Source organism: Akebia trifoliata, chromosome 12 (genome assembly GCF_017979445.1).
Source record: "Akebia trifoliata isolate Shusen 1 chromosome 12, ASM1797944v1, whole genome shotgun sequence".
Taxonomy (NCBI): Eukaryota; Viridiplantae; Streptophyta; class Magnoliopsida; order Ranunculales; family Lardizabalaceae; genus Akebia; species Akebia trifoliata.
The window spans coordinates 108,375-132,496 of record NC_141386.1 but is presented as its reverse complement, the minus strand read 5'-3'; the positions used below and the strand labels follow the sequence as shown (position 1 = coordinate 132,496).

Sequence of the window (24,122 nt, the reverse complement as noted above, 5' to 3'; positions counted from 1 at the left end):
TCTTTAACACCTTGGATAAAGTTTAAAAAATATATTTTTTTTCTTTTTTAACATGAGATTGATAATCCATGTAATCTTACTAAGATAGCGATACTGACCTTTCGTGATAATTGACGTAAGAAAATTGCTTTTCGCTTTTTTAGAGGGGCAGAGGATAATCGTACAAGTGGTCGACTCCTTTGTCATTGGTTCTAAGCAGTATTTTAACAACCGTTGAAATCTTAGACCTGGGACCACTAAAGACTTTTATGAATACAGCTGCGTTTCTTGATTGATGCATTTTTAGGCGCACGTACCTCGTGTCACTCGTGTGAGAGAAATCTCACGATCACAGCAAAATTCACATTTTTTATTTTATTTTATTTAAATAAATGGACCTTTCTAGTACAATGTGAGTGTCCAACCAACAACGAACGAACGAAAGGCTATGGTGAGAAGAGAGAAATACAGGTTTCCTACCAAAAACAAAACAGTTTTCGTATTTTAATTAATAGTAATTTTGTTCCTCCATATGATATCGTACGTGCCACTCCCTAAGGAGGAAGGCCTATGCTTTCGCTCCGGAACGAGCAACCATTCCCTCTCAAGTCTCACCTCATCCATCCATCCATCAATCCATCTCCACTGTTTCGTCTTCTATAATTCTAAATCCCATCAAATTCGATTAATTTCCTCGACTAAATCATCCAATCCATCATTCGCAGTCGCAGATGAGTTTCAGTTCGAATTACGTAAATTTTCATCTCCAACTTCCATCTTTCCCTCCTACTCCTAGTATAAAAAAAATCACCTTTCTCCGTACAACTTTTCAAATCCATGAATTTCGTGTTTGGAGACGTCGAAGACTCAAATTCGAGCGAAAGAGTCAGTTGGGACCTGTAATCTCTCTTTCGTTGTTCGAGAATTTGTTCCACGACCTAACATCTAAGTTCCCTTCTGTTAATTCCTTGGATTTAATCGTTCCAGCTTTAGGTTCCGCATCCGGATTGGCTCTGTATCTATCTCGATTCAAGTCCAATACAAATTTCGAAGCCTCCTACATTGGAGACTGGATTTTGTTCACCAGTCCTACGCCCTTCAATCGATTCGTGTTGCTTCGGTGTCCTTCTATCTCTTTCGAGGAGACTGAGCTACCAGAAGATGTGATTAAGAAGCTTGTGAAGGAAGACCGCCATTTCGTGAAGCTCAACAGTGGAAGGATTCAATTGGTGGATGCCAAATTTGAAGAAAATTTTGTTTATCAGAGAATTTGTATTAGTACAGATGATGGAGGAGTGATTTCTTTGGACTGGCCTGCGAATCTGGATTTGAAGGAGGAGCATGGAATGGACACCACGGTTTTGCTCGTTCCCGGAACTACTGAAGGGAGCATGGATAAGAATGTACGCTCCTTCGCCTATGAATCCCTGAAGCGTGGCTGTTTTCCCGTCGTAATGAATCCTAGAGGATGTGCTGGTTCACCCCTCACCACTCCAAGGTGAGCCTTTTTTATTATTATTTAAAGAATAAAGAAAAAAGAAAATTTATATACTACGACATACAACATGATTTAATGTGAAAATTCAATACTTTTGTCATTAGTGCCATCCCTGTTGTGTTCTGTTCTATGATGATATTGTTACTTTGTTAGTGCTATGAAGTCTAATTAATATCCTTGAGCAACAATTTGGTATCTTATGAAATTATTGCAAGATGTGACTTTTATGATATTATTAGCTTGAGAAATTATTCCCAGACTCTTATTTCACATTTATTTAATCTAACAGGAATCATTTGGCTTGGTAAGATCTTTAAGTTGTTTAAGGGAAATTTTTTGACTTTTTTTAATGTTATAGTCATATACAACCTAGTCTGCTCCATTTTTTCCTCTATATCGAGAACTAGTGCTTGGAAGTCGGAACTGAGCATGAACCAAGTTAAGTTTTACATTATGTTATCCGATTAAATGGTTCTGGTATAAGAGCTTTGTACCACCTTTCCTTCTACGTACTCTTAAGATATCTAATTATCCTCATTATTATTAATGCAGGATCCCTTGTATTTGGAGCCGACAAAGTAGCCTCATTTTTCAAATTCAATCGTACATCTAAATTAGGCTATCTAGGACTTATACCCTCATAAGCATACCATAATAAAAAAAATGGATATGTACAGTTCCGAAAAGATGATCATCCAGGGAATGTGTTGGTTAAAGGAGTAGATTTTCTTTTCAAAAGCTGAGAGTCTAACTAGTACCTCAGCATTTGGAGTTGTGAAAACCCCCATTTGTTCCAACAGCTTTTGATATCAGGCTGTGAGCCTTGCCTTTCCTGTGATGGTTCATCTAATCATTTACAACAGTAGTGGGAAAGAGCACTTTGTGCAGCATGATTCAGGAAGTAATATAGATTTTAAGCACAAGACCACAAATTCTAGCAGCATATGCATCTTCCTTTTTTTGGGAGTGAGAACCATGCACTAACTTGTAGTTTGAGATCCTTTCTATTTTTTCCAAGATATGGATCACTCTCTATAATCTAGGCTTTTGCATGAATAAATCTTCTATTCTAAGCCCCACATTATTTGTTTGGTATACCAATCTGATTTTAGGAACTCTTGACTACTTCATTCATGTAGGTTATTTACAGCTGCGGACAGCGATGATATCTGCACAGCTATACAGTTCATTAATGGATCAAGGCCATGGAATACATTGATGGGTGTCGGCTGGGGCCATGGTGCAAATATGCTGACAAAATACCTTGCGGAAGTGGCAGAGAGCACACCTCTTACTGCTGCCACATGCATAGACAATCCTTTTGACTTAGAGGAAGCCACGAGGTTGTCCCCTCATCATATTGCTGTAGACCAGAAGCTCACAAGTGGATTGGTTAATATTCTTCGATCGAACAAGGTCGGTGGTTATTTCAACCTTTTATTTTTTAGATATTTCTACTCTTTTAACTTTTTTCTAATTGTAAGTGACATTCTTGATTTTTTTTTTACTTAGAAGAAAGAGAAATTCTTCATTTAGAAACATTTAAATTCTTTTTGTCATCCTTTTTGCGATCAATGAAGATGATTTATCTTCTTACAAGCTACTGACTACTGCTAAAGTACTACTTCATGCTTTTAGGAACTCTTTCGAGGCAGAGCAAAAGGATTTGATGTGGAGAAAGCTCTATCAGCAACATCAGTGCGTGATTTTGAGAAAGCAGTATCGATGGTTTCTTATGGGTTTGAAGCCATTGAAGAGTTCTACTCAAAATCTAGTACACGAAAATTGGTTGGCAACTTGAAGATTCCTGTACTCTTCATACAGGCAAGCATCCTTAATCTTCATATTATCATGCATTCTTAATCCTCTATTAGATTATCAACATGTTGCACACATTTTTTTTCGTTGAAGTAATTTGGTTTCTGAGGTGCTTGTAACAGTTTACTGATTCTTTAATTGGACCTCCATATCTGTTCTGAATGCTGCTACATATAAGTAGGCTGTCCAGATGGGTTTGTAGTTGTAGTGGTTAATGCATTGCTTCTTTTGAAAAAAAATAATGTGAATAATTTTCTCTGGGAATATGTTATGCATGTAACTATTGCCACTCATTTAAGCAAAATGAATTTATATACTTGTACAATTTATGACTAGTAGTTGCATATCTTGCGATAGTTCTGCAACTGTGCCCGTCACAGCTGTGCTATATCAAAATTAGAAGCTGTGTCATGATTACATATTTTCCCATTGTTGAAAACGGTTAAACTTCCAATAATTTAACTAATTAATATGTTTTAGAGAGTCAAACCACTCCATAGTTGGACTCTGGACTTTTCTTTGAAGTGGAGCGAAGTATTGCCAAATATTTTGTAATTTATATACATTATATTGTTGTTGAATTTGTTTTTCAGGAGTTTATTTGATATCTACTTGTGTAATTTTATGCATATGAAATTGATGATGCATGCGTAGACAGGGAATTTTTGATAGTTCTTGGATTATGTACGGATTATTGTGCAGCTTGTAATCTCTAGTTATTAAATATTTTGTATCTTTTTTGAACATTCATTTGTATTCAAAAAAAAAAAAAATTTCATTTGTATTCTAAAGTAGTTAAATTTATACATTATGTTTATTTTAATTAGCAGAGTGATGATGGGACAGTTCCACCATTCTCTATTCCAAGAAGTTCAATAGCAGAAAATCCATTTACAAGCCTGCTTCTCTGTTCTAGTTTGCCTTCAAGTACTATTCTGAGAGAGAGTTCTGCAATATCTTGGTGCCAGCATTTTGCTATTGAGGTAATGGGCTATATTTTGCATATGTTATTAAGTCTATTAATCTACTTCTGTTCGCTTATATTACTGTGTGTGAATCATTTTTATATCATTTTAAAGGGTATGTTTTGCTATTGTGGACTTTGAACGATGAATGCCTTAATTCTGTCCCTTTAGTGGCACTTATTATACCACCTAAAGGAAGGTGCCAGCTTGCTAAGTTGGTTAAAGTCTGTGAGTGTTGATACCCCAACCCACTAATCTTGCTTGCCAAGCGAAAAAAAAAACTGTACCACCTAAAGCAGCTGATTCTTCATATGTTGCACTCATTCTATTTGGTTGGTTATCTTATTCTTATGTGGTGATATCCAACCATACATTTCCTGCCAGAGTATTCTAATGCTTATGCATGTGGTCTCTGCAGTGGCTAACAGCAGTGGAGCTTGGATTTTTGAAGGGTCGCCATCCTCTTCTAAAAGATGTAGATGTTACCATCAACCCTTCAAAAGGATTTTCTCTGGTTGAAGGCAGAGTATCGGATAAGGATGCTAATGTTGACAAGTTTGTGAATGTTACCCAATTGGATGCTTTAAACGGATATTCTACAAATGGTGTGCTTGAAGAAAGTGATACAGTAGCAAATGTTCACTTGAGATCACAAAAAAATTTATTTGAAGGTGCAGAATCACTACAAGAGGAAAACAATGATATGTCGAAGAAGGATGGTTCAGTTGATACTGAATTAATCGAAGGGGAGGGAGATAATCCAGTAGATAATGAAAGAAGCCAAGTGCTGCAGACTGCCCAAGTGGTTATGAAAATGCTTGATGTAACTATGCCTGGTACACTAGCAGAGGAGCAGAAAAATAAGGTATTTCTTCACAACTCCAATTTCCTCTTCTGATATGTTGCATTTGATTCAGAAACCCTGAAAAACAAGATTCATGGATTAGATAGTGTATTGGAAATAATTTAAAGCATAGTAATTAAATTTTATATGATTAAAAGAAGTCAAGTGCTGCAGACTGCACAAATGGTATGAATATGCTTGATGTAATTATACCTGGTACACTAGCAGAAGAAGAAGATAGTAGTTGACAACTCCAATTTCATTTCTAGTATTGTAAGTACGTGTCACATATATTCAGTTGTTTTCCTTGATTCACTTATTGTGAGAAAATTATCAATCGGATCATTTCCCCAGGTCCTGACTGCCATGGAGCAAGGAGAATCACTTATGACGGCTTTGCAAGGAGCTGTGCCAGAAGATGTTCGTGGAAAGCTTACAGCTGCTGTTTCTGAAATTGTTCACACTCAAGGGACAAACTTAAATCTTGATGGAATCAGGAGGATTAGTCAGATTCCTAATCTGTCATCAGAAGTAAAGTTAAAGATCCAAGAAACATTAAGAGGACTTTCAAGTGGTGCAGGTGGGGATAATGATACAGGGAAGATGAAAATGGGTGATGAACCATCTGGTGGCACTGATAAGAATCAATCTGTCATGGAGAAGTCTGTTGGGGGGATAGAGTCGGAGATTCAGCCTTCAGAGAAGTTGCAGAAATCACTGGATGAGGATCAATCACAGTCTGAGAGTAATCATGGAGGTGATATCCCTAGTTCTGGAACGAAGGATGCTAATGAGTCAGAGCAAGATCATGGTAAAGGTGAGCTTTCCAGCGAAAGGGTTGCCCAATCTTCTGGATATGATAACAGGACTGAGAAAGCAGCTGACACTGAGGATGTTTTTGGGGAGCAGGAAAAAGTGAATCAAGGAAATGGGGTGTCTCAGGTGAGCACAAAAGAGGCTAATGAAGAAAAAATCCCTGATGTTTCTACTGATCAAAGTAGGCTAACCCCAACCACTAAAGAAGAAGAATTATTGTCACCTTTGGCATCCTCTTCTGAGCCCCTGGCGATGGAAAAGGAAGGGAATGACGTCCAGAAGATAGAAGACGAAGGTATACAGTCTACGGAAGATCAAAATAAGCAAGGCTCTACAAAATCTGAAGAAGCAATTCCATCTCCTCCACCAGATGCTAATCCCCCCACTATGAGTGTTTCTCAGGCATTAGATGCCTTTAGTGGATTTGACGATTCAACCCAAATGGCTGTTAACAGTGTATTTGGAGTTCTAGAAAATATGATTAACCAGTTGGAAGAAGAAAATGAACAAGGAAATGATGGAAAACAAGACAAGGATGAAAAACCTTCTTCTGCATCCGAGGAATCTCCCAGTCCTAGTGATATTGAAAGCAAGTCAACAGACAAAGAAGATACTAATAATGGATCGAGCTCAGAGTCAAATCTATCACAATCAGACATCCATTCTGAGAATAGTTTCCATGAGAAACGTGCAGATTCACATCAGGATGCAGGAAACAGTCGGGGTGAGAAACAGCTTACTCAGAGCTGTACATCCTTTAAGAACAACACTGGTAGTTCTCATGGGAATGATGGAAGTAATCATGCAGATGAGGTTGCCAGAGGGAGGATACAAGATTTGAGTAATTCCAAACTTTTGGCAGAGAATACGGATAAGGTCGGACTTGTGCATAAATTTCCATTATATCTGACTGTAAATCCATATGGGGATTCACTGTACAATGGATACCTTCGTCAATATCTTCTTTCACAGATGCCAAATAATGAATCATTAGATTTAGATTCAACTACTGATCTATTGCTTGAGTACTTCCCTGAAGAAGGTCAGTGGAAACTCTTGGATCAATCAGGAAATATTTGTGATTCTGTTTGTCATATTGGAACTCGTAAGGGGATTGATGGTAAGGGGCAGATTAACCATTCATCGACACATGTTGATGTTACAGACAAAATTATTGAACCGTCATACATAATATTAGATACAGAAAATGAACGGCGACCAGTTGAAGTGTACACGACGGTAGATGATGATATTAAAAAACCTGAAGGAGAATCTGCTAGAGCAGAGGAGTTGACACACGTAGTTAAGAATATTATACTTGATTCTTTGAAGGTTGAAGTTGGTCGCAAGCTAGGTGTGCCTGATATGAAAGAGATGGTACCCAATCTTGTTCACGAATTGGAACAAGTTGCCAATGCAGTATCCCTTGAAATAGGACATCATAAGGAGCTGACCTGGTCTTTGGAAAGTCAAGAATCTGCTTCAGGAAAGGTTGGCACACTTCATAGTGAGCATATAATAGAAACAATTTCTTCTGCTGTTAGGGACACTAGTTATTTGAGAAAGGTTGTGCCAGTTGGTGTTATTGTAGGTTCTAGCTTAGCCGCTTTGAGAAATTACTTCATTGTAGGCTCACAGCATGATAGTGACCACAGCGAAGCCACTACCCTAGATCAAGCTAACCATGTGGGGGAGAAATTTTATGGCGAGGTTGGTGAGATAGGAAACAGTCATAAACTTGTTGGCAAGAAGGATCAGTATTCTGATGTGGATAGTTCAAAAATCAAAGTCAGTAAGAAAACTGAGACTGTAAACAAAGGCACAGTCATAGTCGGTGCTGTTACAGCTGCCTTTGGTGCATCTGCTCTGTTGGTGCATCAGCAGGTAACAAATCAAACTGTTTCAGAAGCTTTTAATTCAGCTTTCATATCATCAGTGATGGTTACTTTCACCTTCTTGTATGGGGCCTTATTTATTTTATATTCAGTTTGCATCTACTTGGATTTAAGTCAGATGATCATTGTAGCACTGTCGCATTTCTTGTTTTATGCTTATGGGACGTGCTTTTGCTCATGCTCTGTTGGTTATGTTTATACTTCCAGAGAAAAGTGCCATACAAATGTGATGAAACTACGGAAGTTTCATCCTATTCCCTCAATGAGAAGGGAGTCCATCAGAAAGAAGATGATAAGCTTTTGGATGCAGTTTCAGAAAAAAACCAGAATGACATAGTGAATAGTCTTGCTGAGAAAGCAATGTCAGTTGCTGGTCCTGTAGTACCTACCAAGAACGATGGTGGAGTGGATCAGGATAGGTTTGTCATTTAATTATATGTCCACTGTTTTTTCTTCATTTCCTTTCTCGACATTTACAGTTCGAAAATTTATATGACATTTTTTTTTTTCCTTTAATAAGTTCTATATTATTTTTCCTCAATGAACAACAGGTTGGTGGCAATGCTTGCCAACTTGGGACAAAAGGGTGGAATGTTGAAGTTGATTGGTAAATTTGCTTTACTTTGGGGTGGTATACGTGGGGCCATGAGCTTGACTGACAGGCTTATCTCATTCTTGCGCTTTGCTGAACGTCCATTGCTTCAAAGGTAAATGTAGTTGGCTTCCTAGAGATTGTTTACTTTATTACTAAGCTTTCGGTTCATGCTAAGCCTATACCATGACCGCATTAATACATTGTACTGGTTGGTCAATGTTTTACTTTACCTAGATTCAATAGCCGTATTTATTGTTTTAATGCCTCATGTTATTTCTTTAATATTCTTTCTTCATGGAAATTCTGTCATGTAATCAGGCAATTCAGCTACTTTCTTTTATGTTATCACTGTGGTTTATTCTAGGGGTGCAACTTGGTTCGGTTTAGGGCCAAATCGGAACCGAACCGACATAGGTCGGTTCTACTAAATAAGAACCAGAACCTAACTGAATTTCCCATAGAATTGACCAAACCAAACTAAGGTCGGTTTGGTTCGGTTCTTTGTGTTGTCAGTATCTTATAAGCCTCCTTGGAAACTATATATTTTTAATGAAAAAAATAAACAATGAACATGAAATTTCATATAATGAGTTGTTAATCTATCCATAAAAATAAATCCTTAATCTATCTATTAAAAAAAAAAGTCATTAATCTATGTCCCACGTCCTAACTCCTGAAAAGTAGCAAGCCAATAAGGGTTCGGTTCGGTTCTATACAAGCCTTAAACAGAGAACCAAACCTAATTGATAGGTTCTCCATTTTTTCAATCCAGAACTGAACCACAACTTGTTCCAAACCGAACCAAACCAACCCAAAGCTATTGGTTTGGTTTCGTTTGGTTCTCGGTTTGAACCAGACCAAGTTGCACCCCTAGTTTATTCTATAGCTTTGTTGGCTTTTTTTGCTACCTTGTCCCATGTTTATTTTCTCTATTATATGGTCATCATCAAGTTCCTATTGCGAGCTACAAAATCTCATTTGAGCTAATTTCCTTCTACTTGTCGTGTCTCCTCTCCCTAGGATTCTTGGATTTGCTTGCATGGTTCTTGTTCTATGGTCGCCAGTGGTCATTCCACTGTTTCCAACACTTGTGCAGAGCTGGGCAGCACATAATTCCACTGGATTTACTGGATATGCTTGTGTCATAGGTCTCTACACAGCTATGACGATCCTCATTATGTTATGGGGCAAAAGAGTTCGTGGGTACGAAGACCCACTTGAGCAATATGGCCTGAACTTGGCATCATCAGCAAAGGTATGCATTTTATCAACATAAACTAGAAAGAGAGAGCTTCATACGTGTGATATGTTAATTTCTATTCTCGGGCAGTTGGGTAATTGTTGACATTTTTCTTCACACCCTAATCATCTTATCTTGAACCTTTGCTTGTTTCTTTTTCAATGATATGTGGAGTAAAATATCTGGATGCCATCGATCTCCGTAATTCCTCCAACCTACACTCATCGTTAAATCAATCACATGAAAATATAAAATGTTGTAGGAAAAAACAAAGAACACAAGAAATTTTTTTTGTTGAAGTGGTTTTCACAAATTCGACGACTACATCCCCAAGCTCCGGGTCCACTTTTTTCACAGATCTGCCCATTTTAGATTGCCCTTGGGATACACACATGTCTGGAGGAGATATGTACTAGACCATCCCAAGCATCGAGATACGTACTTTTTAGTGCCATGTGTCCAATCCAGTTAAAGTACTTTTTTTATTTATAATAAGTATAAAAATTATATTAATAAAGAAAGAAAAGTTATAAATAAAAGGAGGCTGAGATAACCCCCAAGCAGGTATAGTACTATTTTATCCCCCACCTCCAATATACAGGACCATAATCATAATCTGAAATGACGAAACAACTCTAAGTCAATCCAACATTATGAATCGACTCTAAGCGAACTAGAAACGTATTTCAGACCTTGAAAATAACAAATCGTCCAAAATTCGCAATCAACCTATGTACCATATTTGGCAAAGAAATGGGGCCGGTGCTGTGTGGATATGCACTTAAAACTGTGTACCTGATATGGATACAAGACCAATTTTGTACGAGTATTTACTGCATCAAAAAATTGTCATAATTTTTTTTTCCCATTCTTCTACCACACCATTTTATCTAGAACAATGTTTCTTTTTTAACTCATGGTAGCCATCATCATCAAAGCCATATCCCAAAATATTGGGTTCGGTTGTTTTCACTCATGGTACCGAGACTTTGTATTACTAACCAGTCCTCATTTTTTTGATAAGTAAAATCTATTGAAGAAGAGAAGAAAAAAGAGCGAGCAACAATGGCGGTCGAGAAGACCGACTAACATAAAAGACGTGAGCACCAAAAACAAAACAAAAAAAATTCCAATCAATACAAACTTACCCACCCCATGGAATTACAAACAATCTCCCATCTAACTAAGAAATCCTCAAAAAAATAAACCTTAACTCATCAAAGAGTTTGCACCTAAAAAACACAAGACCTAACACCACTATAATAATATCAGAGTTACAATTCTCATTCCCCTTTAAATACGATCAATCCTTTCCTTCCATAGAGACTAGCATACCATGAAGAGTGTTACACTTCAAAGGATTGTTCTCATCCTACCCCCAAAACATGAGGATAGCCAACATTTTTTTGTTTGTTTGGTAAGTCTGTTCTTTAGCGAGATCAACAACTCAGTGCTTGTGGGGATCGAACTCAAGTCTATGGTGTCATTACCCAAAGATTTTACTAACTAAGCTAACTGGCACCAGCAACGTAGCCAGCATTGAAATGCCTGGATAATAAATTTTGGGAACAACTAAGAGATTTGAAATAATGATTGAAAAGGAGAGATAATGAATCTATAATACTTGCAATGCAATAGAAGGTGATTGACACACTCACTGTCATGTTTATGAAGGGCACATCTATTGATGCAGATGACACCTCTAAGCTCTAACCATAAGATTATCTAGACTCAGAATCCTTTCAAGCGTAGCTGAGCAAATGAAGGACACCTTGGATGGAATTTTAGGACCCCATATTGCTGTGTTTGGAAATACTGAGAAACTGTAGTCATTAGATAGCAATGCAAAATAGAAAGACTTGACAGAAACCAAACCATCTGAATATATGTGCCATATTTTGTGGTCTGCACTCATTGGATTTACCTGAATCATTCAGATTTGCTAATCAAGTCTAATGCAAGTTCAATCTCCTAGTCATTTGGATTTAATATAAAATAAAGATCTCTAGACTGACCATCTAGAGTGAAATTGTGAATAGAAAGCAACTTCTTTGAAAAAAAAAGTTTGGAGATTAGGTAAATGGTCATTGAGAGGCACTGGCCCGCACCTAAAATCTTCGCAAAACCTAAGCTTATATCTCCTACCCACCTCAAAAGAGACCATTCATGGAAATGCGGGAGCACCTTCAAGATCCCTTTCCGTACTACACCCAGAAGAAGACTTGTGAATGATAATCCTTCAAAGAGTTTCTTATTCCTTCCCAAATCTCCATAGCCATTTTTTTTGAAAAAGTATAATATATTGAAAAGGAAGGAAAACAGAATACAAGGAGGCTGAGAAAGCCTCTCAAACAGCTACAGAAAGAAAGCAAAAGCGTCAACAATTACATAAAGAATTCCATCGAAAGACAAAATCATCAAAAGTAGTCCCCTTGAATTGAATGTTCTGCTTGGACCATAAGTACAATAAACCCAAGATCTCCAAGAAGCTGCCGTGATCACTCCTCATCTTGCCATTGAACACCCTATTATTTCTCTCGGTCCACACCCCCCAAGCAATAGCCGAGGGAAGAATAGCCCAAAGGAATCTTTTTCTGGGAGAGAAATCATTAATGGCCCACTCTTCTACCAACGAGGAGAACTTACTAGGAAAGACCCACTGAATACGAAATAACCCAAGAAAATAAGACCAAATAGTATGAGAAAAGGAACAATGGATTAGAATATGGTCAACAGACTCTCCATCCTTCAAACAAAGCGGACAACAATTAGGCGTAATCCAACCCCGAGTAATCAAGTTATCTAATGTTAGAATTTTACCAAGACAAGCCAGCCACACAAAAAAGGAAATTTTAGAAGGAATTGAGTTGCACCAAATGTTGGTCCCCATGAATGATCGATCTGTATGAGTGTTGAGCCAATTATGAAAGGATCTAACAGAGAATCTCAAGTCCTTCGTCCTCGTCCATTCCCACCTGTCCTGATTACTCACATCGAGAAGTCGCGAGTTCAAGAGCTCAAGGAAAGATGTCACCTCAGTTAGCTCCCAATCATTAAAATTTCTCCTAAACCCCAAATCCCAAGAGCTGGAATCATTGCTACTCAAACAATGTTTTATAGATTCATTTTTTTTCAGAGAGCAAGCGTACAAAGACGGAAATTGAGCCGCTAGAGGCGATGTGCCACCCCAAATATCCTCCCAGAATCTGATTTTGTCCCCCTTTCCTGCCTTGAACCTGATTCCTTTCTCAAACTCCTTTCTTACTTTTTGAATCCCCTTCCAAATACTACACCCATATGTGCCTTTTGCTTCCCTGCTATACCAACCTAGTCTCTCTTCCCCATATTTGGCCATGATGATCCTCCTCCAAAGTCTACCCTTTTCCTCCCCAAACCTCCAAAGCCATTTCCCTAGCAGAGCTCTATTAGCTAGTCTAAGACCCCTAATCCCCAAGCCCCCATACTTCTTGGGCTTACAAATAACCTTCCACCTGACTAGGTGATACTTCCTTCTCCCAATTCTATCGTTCCATAAAAAATTCCTCGTAATCTTTTCCAATCTGAACTCGATGGACCTCGGAAGCGTGAACAAAGAGAGAAAGTAAACCGGAATACTCGTTAAGGTGCTTTTTATCAAAGTTACTCTCCCCCCTTTAGACAGATACTTAGCCTTCCAAGTACTCAATCTTTTCTCCAATTTCTCAATCACCCCCTCCCAAATTTTAATACTCTTGTATGGTGCTCCCAGTGGTAAGCCCAAGTAAGATGTGGGTAAAATATCATGCCCACACCCCAAAATGGCGGCCATCAAATGAATGTCGCTCACATCTCCTACCCCAAGAAGCTTACTCTTATGCAAATTGATATGCAAACCTGAAATTGCCTCATAACAACACAATAAAACTCGAAGGACCCTCACTTGGTCTCTGGAGTGATCCAAGAAAACCAAAGTATCATCTGCAAATTGCAAATGTGAGATCAGAGGACCCTCATTCACCCTAAACCCCGATAGTCTCCCTAATTCGACAGCTCTTCTAAACAATCTACCCAGTGCCTCGGCTACGATAAGGAATAAGAAGGGAGATAGTGGATCCCCTTGCCTCAACCCTCTCGACCCCCTAAAATAGCCAGCCGGACTACCATTAACGAGCACCGAGTAGGAAACCGTTGTGACGCATTTCATAATCCAATTGATCCACTTCGTCCCAAATCCCATTCTCCCCATCATATACTCCAAAAAGTCCCAACTCACATGATCATAAGCCTTTTGTAAGTCAATTTTTCCTATCATCCCATCTTTCTTATCCTTAATTCTTGAGTCAAGATATTCATTGGCCATTAAAACTTCATCAAGAATTTGTCTACCCCTTAGAAAAGCCCCTTGCTCGTCTTCAATCAGTTTGGGGAGAATAACTTTCAATCTCGAGGCTAGCACTTTTGAGATAATCTTGTAAACCGATCCCACCAAGCTAATGGGTCTAAATTCGCTTAATTTATCCGCCCCAACTCTCTTGGGGATCAAAGCCACAAAGGTGCTATTGAGACTATAATCCAGAAAATTTTTGTCTTGCAGTTCTTCGATGACTTTCATGAAATCTTTCGAAACAATTTCCCAACAATGTTTGAAGAAAGCCATCGTAAATCCTTCTGGCCCCGGAGCCTTATCCCCGCTCATAGAGAAAATAACCAATCTAACTTCCTCCTCCCCAATTTGTCTTTCCAACCACTCCCTATCATGCTGATCTAACAGATTAAACTCTAGATTCTCCGGCCGGGGTCTTAAAGGTTCTTTCTCTTTGTATAGATCTTTATAGTATTCTACCACCCCTTCTCTAATCTCATCTTCTCCGACCACCATGGTATCCTTGATGAAGAGTTTATCTAGTTGGTTACTTCTTCTATGGAAATTTGCTATTTTGTGGAAGAATTTTGTGTTATTATCCCCTTCTTTCAACCACTTGACCCTTGACTTTTGTTTCCAACTAATCTCCTCCATAAGTGCCGTTCTTTGGTATTCCAATTTCATTTCCATTCTTCTACTTCTTTCTTCTGCCTGCAACATCCCTTCTTCTTCTTTCTTGTCCAAAACCTCGATTAAAGACATGATCTCCTTCTTTTTCACATCTAATCTTCCTAGCACTTCTTTATTCCATACTTTCAATTTCTCCTTCAAGAACCTAAGTTTAATCTTAAACACATATCCCGGTTTTCCTGAAGCGGGGCATTCAGTCCACCAATTCTTGACAAGGTCTTTGAAGTTGGGGTGAACTAGCCACATATTCTCAAATCTGAACGGGAGGGGATGTTTCCTAGGATATCCTGCTTCCAAGAATATAGGGGTATGATCAGACACTGGACTAGGACTGGCTGAATGAACAACATTATGAAACACTTCCTCCCACTCATTATCTATCAGAAACCTATCCAATCTAGACATCCTTGTGATGCTTTGATTGTTGGACCAAGTGAAGCGTCTGCCCAGGAGAGGAAAGTCCATCAGGCAATGTCTATTAATAAAGTCATTGAAATCTCTCATGCCCTTAGAGATAGTCGAACTCCTATTTTTCTCATGGGTAAACCTTGTAATATTGAAGTCCCCCCCCAACACCCGAGGTTTATCCCAATAACCCGCTAAATCTTCAAGTTCCTCCCAGAATTGTACTCTCTCTCTATTAATGGTTGGACCGTAGATCCCGGAAAACACCCATTGAAACTCCTCATCCATTTTCTTGCACAGAATAGAAATTGAGAAAGCTCCTACTAAACTATCCGTCACGTGGATCCAATCTTTGTTCCACATCATCAAAATCCCACCAGCCGAGCCTATAGCAGGGAGGTCTATCCAGCCAATATTTCTCCCCCAAATTTCCTTAATCAACTTGTCATCACACTTTGCTAGTTTAGATTCCTACAGTGTAACAACAATAGGGTTCTTACTTCTAATAAAAGTTTTCACGGCTGCCCTTTTACTCCTATCCCCCAACCCTCTCACATTCCAAGATAAAATTCTTAACGACATTGGACACCAAAATGGAGGCCCACCAAACAGCTGACCACCTACCTCTTCTCCTCCCTAGCCCATTCCTTATTCACGCGAGGCCCTAAAATACTCCTAGTCATCTCCAGGGGCGCAACAACTACCAACTCGTTGTTCAATCCGTCCCTATAACTCCAAATTTCCTGATCATTCTCCACTAAAACTTGCTCGTTCTTATCCTCAATGCCTCACACTTTGTTGATTTGTCTGCATTCTTCCTCTAAAATAGCTCTATCTCTCGAATCTCCAATAGCCACCCTCAATATCAAGGAAAGTTCGCTGTCTCCTACCTCTGAAACTAAACCAAACTCTTCTGCTAGATTTAGTGCTTCCCTAGCTAACCATTCCATCGTTTCCAAACTCGTCCTTACTACCCCTTCCTCCACCGATTCTGTTAGCGACTCATTCATGTCTCTGGCCTCCCAATTTCCATCTTTATACACCTCTGTTCGACTGTCAATAACCCCCTCCCCTGAAATCTGAGTGGGAATTAATGGACCAAGAGCTAACTGACCAACCTCTATCCTGTTCTCCCTTCTTCCTTCCTCTTCACTGATGAGCTCGCAGGAAAGGCAGGAATCTGTGAGGATTTCAGACAATCGAGACCTGTACAAAGAAATAGGGCCACACGAAACAAACACCGAAGCAACCAAAGAAGAAATCACAGATTCTAACACAAAAAAAAGATTGATAACATTTAGGGAACCAAGAAACATGGGGAGAAACCGTTGGTTACAAGAGAGGCCACTAAAATTTCTAACCTTCAAAGCTCCCTGGAGAAACCTCCCTTGACTGAAGTTGCTAAGGACAGCATCGGATTTATGATGACCTGGGTGCCGCCACACATCCACTCGAAATCTATCCCAAACTTTAGAGACTGCTACTAGGTGATGCTTGCACTCCTCTCTTCTAGACTTCTGTCTATCAACCTCTGATGACTTCCGGCTGCCTAACTTCATGACAGCGTTGGACTGTCTCTCGTCGAACTCCTGATGGCTCTTCGTTACCGCTTCTTCTGATGAACCTGAAGTTAATATCCTTGGATAACACCCCTTCCTTTGTTGTGGACTAAACCTGCTATTCTCCATCGTTGCCGTCCTTCGAAGTGAACCATTGATGCTCTTCGTCTGACCTTTGAAACCCAACTCCCTTATTATTTTCCTGAACTCTTCATCGCCCTTGTATATATTATTAAGGCTGGAAGCATTAGGCTTTAAAAGCCTATGAGAACACCCACGGGCCTGTAATGTTTTCAGCCTAAGTTTCTTATTTAACCTTACTGGGCCGTGCCAAGCTTTAACTAACTTTAGCTTCGAGTTGGGCTTTATAACTGGGCCTGATTCGTGACACCTCGAATCCAAGAGAACTCCCGCTGTTCTATCGTAGTCCATCCCCACCCTAGTCGCGGACTGGGCTTCTTTTTTGTTCCCTCCTTTAAGCCCATCAGTACCCCCACGGGCCCATTCACACCCTATTACTTTCGGCCTGTTCCACTCCGCCACTTTCGGCCTGCTCCACTCGATCAGTTTATACTTGCGCAGCCACTTGCGCAGCCACCTGTTATAGTCTATGATCTTAGCTGCCTTACCTAGCAATTTTCCTATCCGATTGATGTTAAAGACCCATTGCCTTGGCTTCAGGCAATTAAAGCAACTGATACGTGTCCTAATTTTGGTGCGCCTTTTGAATTTTCGCCAGTACGATGTCTTGTTAAACACTCTACTACCTATCGGCTTTGATAATACCAGGACCCCCTCACTAATTCCAGACATCTTCTTCTCCAGATGACTCGTATCAACCTGATCCTGATCTCGAACCTTTTCTATCTGGTCCTCTTGTGTGCAACCTTTTGATATAGTAATAACCTCTGCTACCTCTTCTTCCTTCGACTCCTCTATAGGTCCCCACTTTGCTGCTACCTCCCCTATCACCTCGATCCCTACCATATAACGAAACCCATCCACCCAAAGGTACAATCCTCGGGGCATCTTCCATGGAGAGCATCCAACCTTAATCCTCGCTCTATCCAGTTATGCACAGCTGATGGTAGATTTGTCCACCTCTAGGAGTCCTCCCAACTGGTCTCCTATCTTCCTGAAGGCCATATTTTTCCAAAGATGGAAGGGTAATCCGTTAACGCAGACCCAGGTCCCTCTTTCCTTCCAATCTGGTTTTAACGAGTTACAGTCTGCAAACCATGGACGTAACGTGAATGTGTTCTTCCTTACAGAAACTGTCCTCCTCGCATTAATCTTAAGAAATTCATTCCTGCTATCCACCATCAACAACCGACTGGATGGTTCCCATTCTAACAATTTTAACTTCGAGTATTGGGAGAGGCTTAGTTTTACTTCCCTCAAGAAACCTTCCCAATCAGCCTCCCGAGAATTTGAGTTGCAGATAAACGACCATCTCCACTTTCCAAACAACATACCGTTATTGAGAGCTTGCTTCTCCACTGGCTTGTTGGCTAGCTTGACCCCATTATTGTGGCCGTGCTTGGGCCCCACGTTGACATTTTCCACTTCCTCAATTGCCGCTGGAGTTGCCTTCGAAGTAGAAGTTCCTTTCACTATCTCAGTCCATGCATACTTCGTACCTCCCTCATCTACCACTGCCTTCATCTTCTCATCCTGTATAAACTCTGTTTTAAACGCGATGCTGATTTCCCCCCATCCATTTCCTCCTCGACCTTCCGGGAACACTATCCCTCGAAAACGTAATCTCTCCGAGAACTGTTGTAGTTTCAGAAATCTTCCGTAATAGTTTTGCTCTTCTTGAATCAGAAATATGCGGCCATCCTTAGAATACTTGGCTCTGAAAATCTGCGATGATGTTCTTGCTGCATCCAGTTGCTTAGATACCCATAGAGCTTCATCCTCCCACAGCTGAAGCCTTGATTCAAACCTTCTGCCCTTTTCCTTAACCTCTAGCCCTCTTCTCCGATGAACCCTAACTCCTTTGATTTCGAAGACCTTGCGTTCCACCTGTATCGTTCTCATGTGCCTTCTTTTTTAAGATTTTCAAAATGCTCATATTCTAGAATTTGATGCATTATTTAAATCTCCATAGCCATTTTCCAACAAGGCTTAATTCGTGACCTTTGATATACTAATTCCAAGGTCCCCTTGTTTCTTCGGGGGACAAATCCTCTTCTAGCTAACCAAGTGGAACTTCCTGGAATTATGTCTACCATTCCATGGGAAGTCTCTTACATTATTTTCTAACCTCATCTCCACACTCCTTGGAATTTAGAAAAAGAATATGAATTACATAAATCGGAATGTTGGGTCCCACATTGCTTTACCTTTGTATGGCGCTCCCAATGATTCGAGATTAGAGGACTCCCTAACTCCAAACAACTACTCTTGCTCAAATTCACTACCAATACTGTGATTGTCTCAAAACATGGTCGAGCCTTCAAGAAACTTTTCTACTTGAAGAACTTATCAAGGAAGATCATAGTATCATTTACAAACTGCTAGTGGGTTATCAAATGCCCGTTGAAATTAATCCAGATTCCAGAAAGCCTTCCAATCAAGATAGAAATGAGTCTACCTAGGGATTGGACAACCATTATAGATAAAAATGGTGATAATGGATTGTCCTGTCCAAGGCCCCCTAAAACTTCTGAAAAAGGCAACTGGACTTCCATTCACAAGAATTGAGAAGGATAGTGATGAACCACACCTAGTAATCCACGATATCTGCTTTTGGCCGCACCTCATCTATCCCAACATGTTTTCAAGAAAATTTTAATTAACATGGTCATTCGCCTTTTTAGGATCTACCTTGTCTATAATGCTTGGATGTTCTTATCTCAGTCTCAAATCAATGCAATCATTAGCAATAAACACCCCTTTCAGAAGTTACCTTTTTCACCAAGGTCCCCTTGAGAAGAAGCAATCAATCCTGGAAAAATAGTCTTCAACCTAGATGTAAACAAAGATTTTGGACATGATCTTGTGCGTGGACCCTACTAGATCGATCCATCTTAGGTCCAAGATATCATCATACCTTGCCAACATACTAAAGGTGGCATTTGATGCAAGGCCCAGGAGAGTGTCCCTGTGGAAGTCCTCGAAAACTGCTAACAGATCATCTTTACTTACATCCCAACTAAATTTGAAGAATATTGGTGGTACTATCGTTGTTCTTCCCATCGGAGTTAATATTAATCTTATTTTTACCTTACTTATGGGGCAAGTAGGGGATCGAACCCAAGAGAAAGGGGGAGTAGAGTAAAGCTAAGAGGATAAAATTCATTTCAACCAAATGGGATTAAAACTGTTTTTTTTCTTTTCATGGATTTTTGAACTTATCAAGAAAATTTAAAGTTACTGAAAAATGAACAAAAGTAAATGAAGTTAAAAGTAAGTAAACTTATGAAATTAAAGCAACATTGGAGGTGGATCTACCTAGAACATGTTAATAAGCAATTCCTAATCTCTAGCCTTTTCATAACTCAATCGTAAGGGCTTGGTGTTAGCTCTTTAGATCGGAAAATTTAACAAATGAAAGCAAATGAGGGAACATAAACAAAGTAGAATTCCTTGAACTTCCTACTATCAACAATCTATTTTAAGCATACTTTATCTTGATCTAATTTAAGTATAAAGTATCTATATTAAGAATAAAAGGTGTAAGAAATCTTAAAGAGAACTCATGAGCATTTTAAATAAAAGAAAGGCATGCAACTAGAAATAACATAAAAACTTGCTCTAAGGTTTTCCACTCTCCAATGGAGGGGAGCTTTGCCTAATGTCATCACAAGAGATGGAAGAACTTTTCTTCATTTCATGGAGAGACTTACAAATTCTTCTTCTTTTACTTCTTACAAGACTATTTAGTCAAAAAGAAAATAAATTAGAAGATAAAAATACAAAAATATAAGAGAAGAGGCTGAGAGCCTTAGATTAAAGGAGTCTTGAATGAGAGAACCAAGAGGGAGTTTCTCTAGAGATTGAGACTCTATTTATAGAGAAAAATGTGTGTAGAAGAGTCTAAAAGTAGACTCCACTTTTCTTTGCACAAAAAGACAAAAGAGAAGAACATGAGTTAAGGATTAGGGCATTTCAAAGTGGGCCCAAATGCTTTTGTCTTGAGATTTTGACTCCAAAATGCTGATTTTCTGCACAAGAAACACACATAATCAGAGTTATGAAATTATTTATGTATAATTAAGCCTAATTATCATTTAATAACATGCAACATAATGTTTCGAGGCTTATCAACCTCCAGCAATCCTTGGTGAAAAAGATAAATGTCTGGGAAGCATGCGTATAATTCTGTGTTTCGAGACACTTATCAAATACCATTGAGAATCCATCTGGTCCTGTTGCATTGTCCCCTTTCAAGAATGCCTTTGAATGCACTATTTCTCAACCTAAACCTCATTGCAGACATGATCATTTTACAGGTAGACTCATCAACCTCCAGCAATCCTCCCAATACCTCCCCAGTTGACTTGAAGATAGCATCCTTCCAGAGGTGAAATGGTAGGCCAACCATTTCTAACCAAGTTGATTTCGGAGCGATACACGTGGGAACCTATTACGTAGTGCATACCGCAGTTTCAAAACAATTACTAGATTAGCTAACATTATGAACCTCAAGTTCCAGAAAAAAATTATATTCTTCCATGCCATTAGCAATGAAAATCCTCCCTCTAAAACCCATAGGAATGAGTATGTCTCAATCTAACAGCTCCTAGTGAGTGTACCATACATTTCCTTGCAGTTCACATTATCAGAGGATCCTACACACAATATGGTCATTCTCCAGATTTCAAACTCTTCTTTCCATTGATTTCCCTTAGACTCATTGGAAATCAAAGAGCATTTAGATATATGACCCTAGCATGAACCAGAGATGAAATCGGTTCGAGTGGAGAGGAAAAGATTTGAGATTCAGGAGTGCTGGATAAAGAATCAAATAAGGTTAAATTGGTAGAAAAATGTATGAATCAAGCAAGTGATATGCTGCTGTTGGACAGTGAAAGGATATGGTTGAGGGAATCGGTGTTAATGGAATGTGTTGTGGTGGAGGGCAACTCCAAATTATCAATTGGTGACAAAAGTATGGAAGGTTGATTCAATTATTGGAGTATAAGCCAAGGGATGGGTGAGCCCTATTATAATTCCCGCAAGGTAAAAATTCAGCAGGATGGAATCTATAGCTGACTTGCTGGGGTTTAGATCCGGTAGTGCAAGATCAGTAATCAGGGAGCCCATTAAAAACAAAATTCCAATCCCATAGTCCTCCTTCACTCTTGTTAATAATTTCACCAATGACATTTTCTGAAGGTATCTGAGTCTGGCTATTTATTTCTGTTATATGCTTCAATGTTGAACTCTGGGGGGTTGTCGTTGGTTCTTTGATATGAATGGAGGTTTTTCTCATTTTATCTGAAATTAGAATGATTGAATTTGATGTTCTCTTTGCTTGCAGCTTCTGGATTTGTTGAAGGGTTTGATGGGAGGAGTTACACTTGTCTTATCAATACATTCTGTAAATGTATTACTTGGTTTTGCACGCTTCTCTTGGCCTTCAGGCTTGCCTTCATCGTCACCAGATGCTATGGTGTGGCTCAAGATGTATGCAGGAATGCTAATACTAGCTGGTCGAGCAATTGTAACTGCAGTCGGTGTTGCTATTGTGGAAGAATTGCTTTTCAGGTCATGGTTACCTGAAGAAATGGCTGTAGATCTTGGGTATCATCGGGCAGTTATCATTTCAGGACTTGCATTTTCCATACTTCAGGGGTATCTTCTTCCCTTCACCGTGAATTACACATGTGGCCTTCTGCTACTTGCGCCCGGATATCTTTTCAATTGTGTCCCTCTTATTAATTAAGATTTTCTCTCAAGTTTCTGCCATATTTGAGAAATTCATTTCATAGACACTAACAATAACGACCTTTACCGATCGGAAAAAATAAAATAAAATACCTATCTTTATCTTGTCTTGATTTTATTAGATCATTCAGATATAATAAATGAGAAAGAAGTTTGGACCTTAGCAAAAACAGGACCGGAATGTAGATGGTCTTGTTCTGCAATCAATGTAATATGTTTTTTTTACCCTAAAGCCTGGTGGGACTAAATACTTGATTCAGTAATGGTCTTAAGTCCCATGTGTAACTCAGTGGTAACAACCATCATCTTGGCAATCATGCAACATTAGCATTAAACGTGCAAGATTTCTTGTTGTAGATAAAAACACTGCATGGCCTACGAATCTAATCATATATGTATTTGATAGGTTTAACTTCAAAGGTGGGGTTTTAACCCCTGGTCTCTGGTATTACTACACACAGACTTTACCAATCATAAGGTGGCGCTTCAATCATATATTTGCCCAGCAAACATTTTTAAATATGCTATGTGGGTTTCTTTTGATGTTGATCTCCAGTAGGCAAAATATTTACTGTTTTACGATTATGACTTCACTGAGTTTGGATGAGGTATGAATTTCTAATATTTTGTCTTGATGAAATTGCAGGTCCCTGCGTGCCATACCAGGGTTATGGCTATTGTCTTTATCCCTTTCTGGGGCTAGACAAAGAAGAGAAGGTTCTCTCTCATTTCCAATTGGTATCCGTGCAGGGATAATGGCTTCTAGTTCCATCTTGCGAGCAGGTGGGTGCTTAATCTACCAACCCAATCATCCTCTATGGGTAACTGGTACACAATCTTTGCAACCATTCGGTGGAGCCATTGGTCTGGCCTTTTGCTTTATATTAGCTATAGTTTTGTATCCACGACAACCTTTTTGGACAAAGAAAATCGAAAGGCCCATTCTGGAGTAGTGGGCAATGCTCTTCAGTTGTACGATATCTTCCTGCTTGTGGGAACAGAATCATAAATTGGGGGTGATCACACTGGAGAAAAGAGAGAAGGGGGAGTGGGGGGCGCAGATCGCCACAATGAGTGTACAGCTTGGTAGAGTTGTGGTATTGGTGCCATTGCCGCAGCATGTTTCATATCACAATGATTCTGGCTTGCTCATACTAACAAGAGTAGAGAACTTGGAGGGGTGTGCTGGTTTGATTGCTTGTTTTATTAGGAAAGTCAATATCATCCCCAGATCTAATGCCTTAATTCTTGTATATTCTTTATTCTATTTTCCATAATAAAATACTAGAAGATTGGATCCTATCAATAGAAGATACTAGAAGATTGGATCCTCTCTCTATATATACCTTTTGTAGTCTGCTGTAAAGTAAGAGAAAATAATAAGAGTTCATTTCAGATTTCATCTTCAACCTCTGTTTTCTCTCCATTTTGTTTTAGTTTTGTTATGGTATTAAAGCAAGGTTCTGCTCAAGTTTAGCTTTTGTTATAACAGCAATCATTCCATCATGGAGAATTTGACTTCGACTCAAGAGTCCATCAGTTTTTACTATTTGCATCACTCTGAGAATCCATGAATGA

The 24,122-nt window shown here is 39.2% G+C and overlaps 1 protein-coding gene across 4 annotated transcripts; it reads left to right on the top strand.

Annotated features, from left to right (window-relative positions):
- The first annotated feature begins 413 nt into the window (after positions 1-413).
- Positions 414-23,953, top strand: LOC147388396 (alpha/beta-Hydrolases superfamily protein). Of its 4 annotated transcripts, none has more exons than XM_086418765.1 (11): positions 414-1,477; positions 2,617-2,893; positions 3,116-3,301; positions 4,126-4,278; positions 4,679-5,125; positions 5,459-7,804; positions 8,023-8,234; positions 8,367-8,522; positions 9,431-9,665; positions 22,138-22,451; positions 23,191-23,953. In XM_086418765.1, the coding sequence occupies exons 1-11, from the start codon at positions 711-713 to the stop codon at positions 23,495-23,497; spliced, it is 5,400 nt and encodes a 1,799-aa protein (XP_086274891.1). In that variant the 5' UTR covers positions 414-710; the 3' UTR covers positions 23,498-23,953. The 4 variants fall into 4 exon arrangements, with proteins under 4 accessions (XP_086274891.1, XP_086274890.1, XP_086274892.1 ...); XM_086418764.1 differs by having other exon boundaries at positions 4,123-4,278; XM_086418766.1 differs by lacking the exon at positions 23,191-23,953 and adding an exon at positions 21,107-21,185 and having other exon boundaries at positions 4,123-4,278; positions 22,138-22,258.
- Positions 23,954-24,122: the final 169 nt, after the last annotated feature.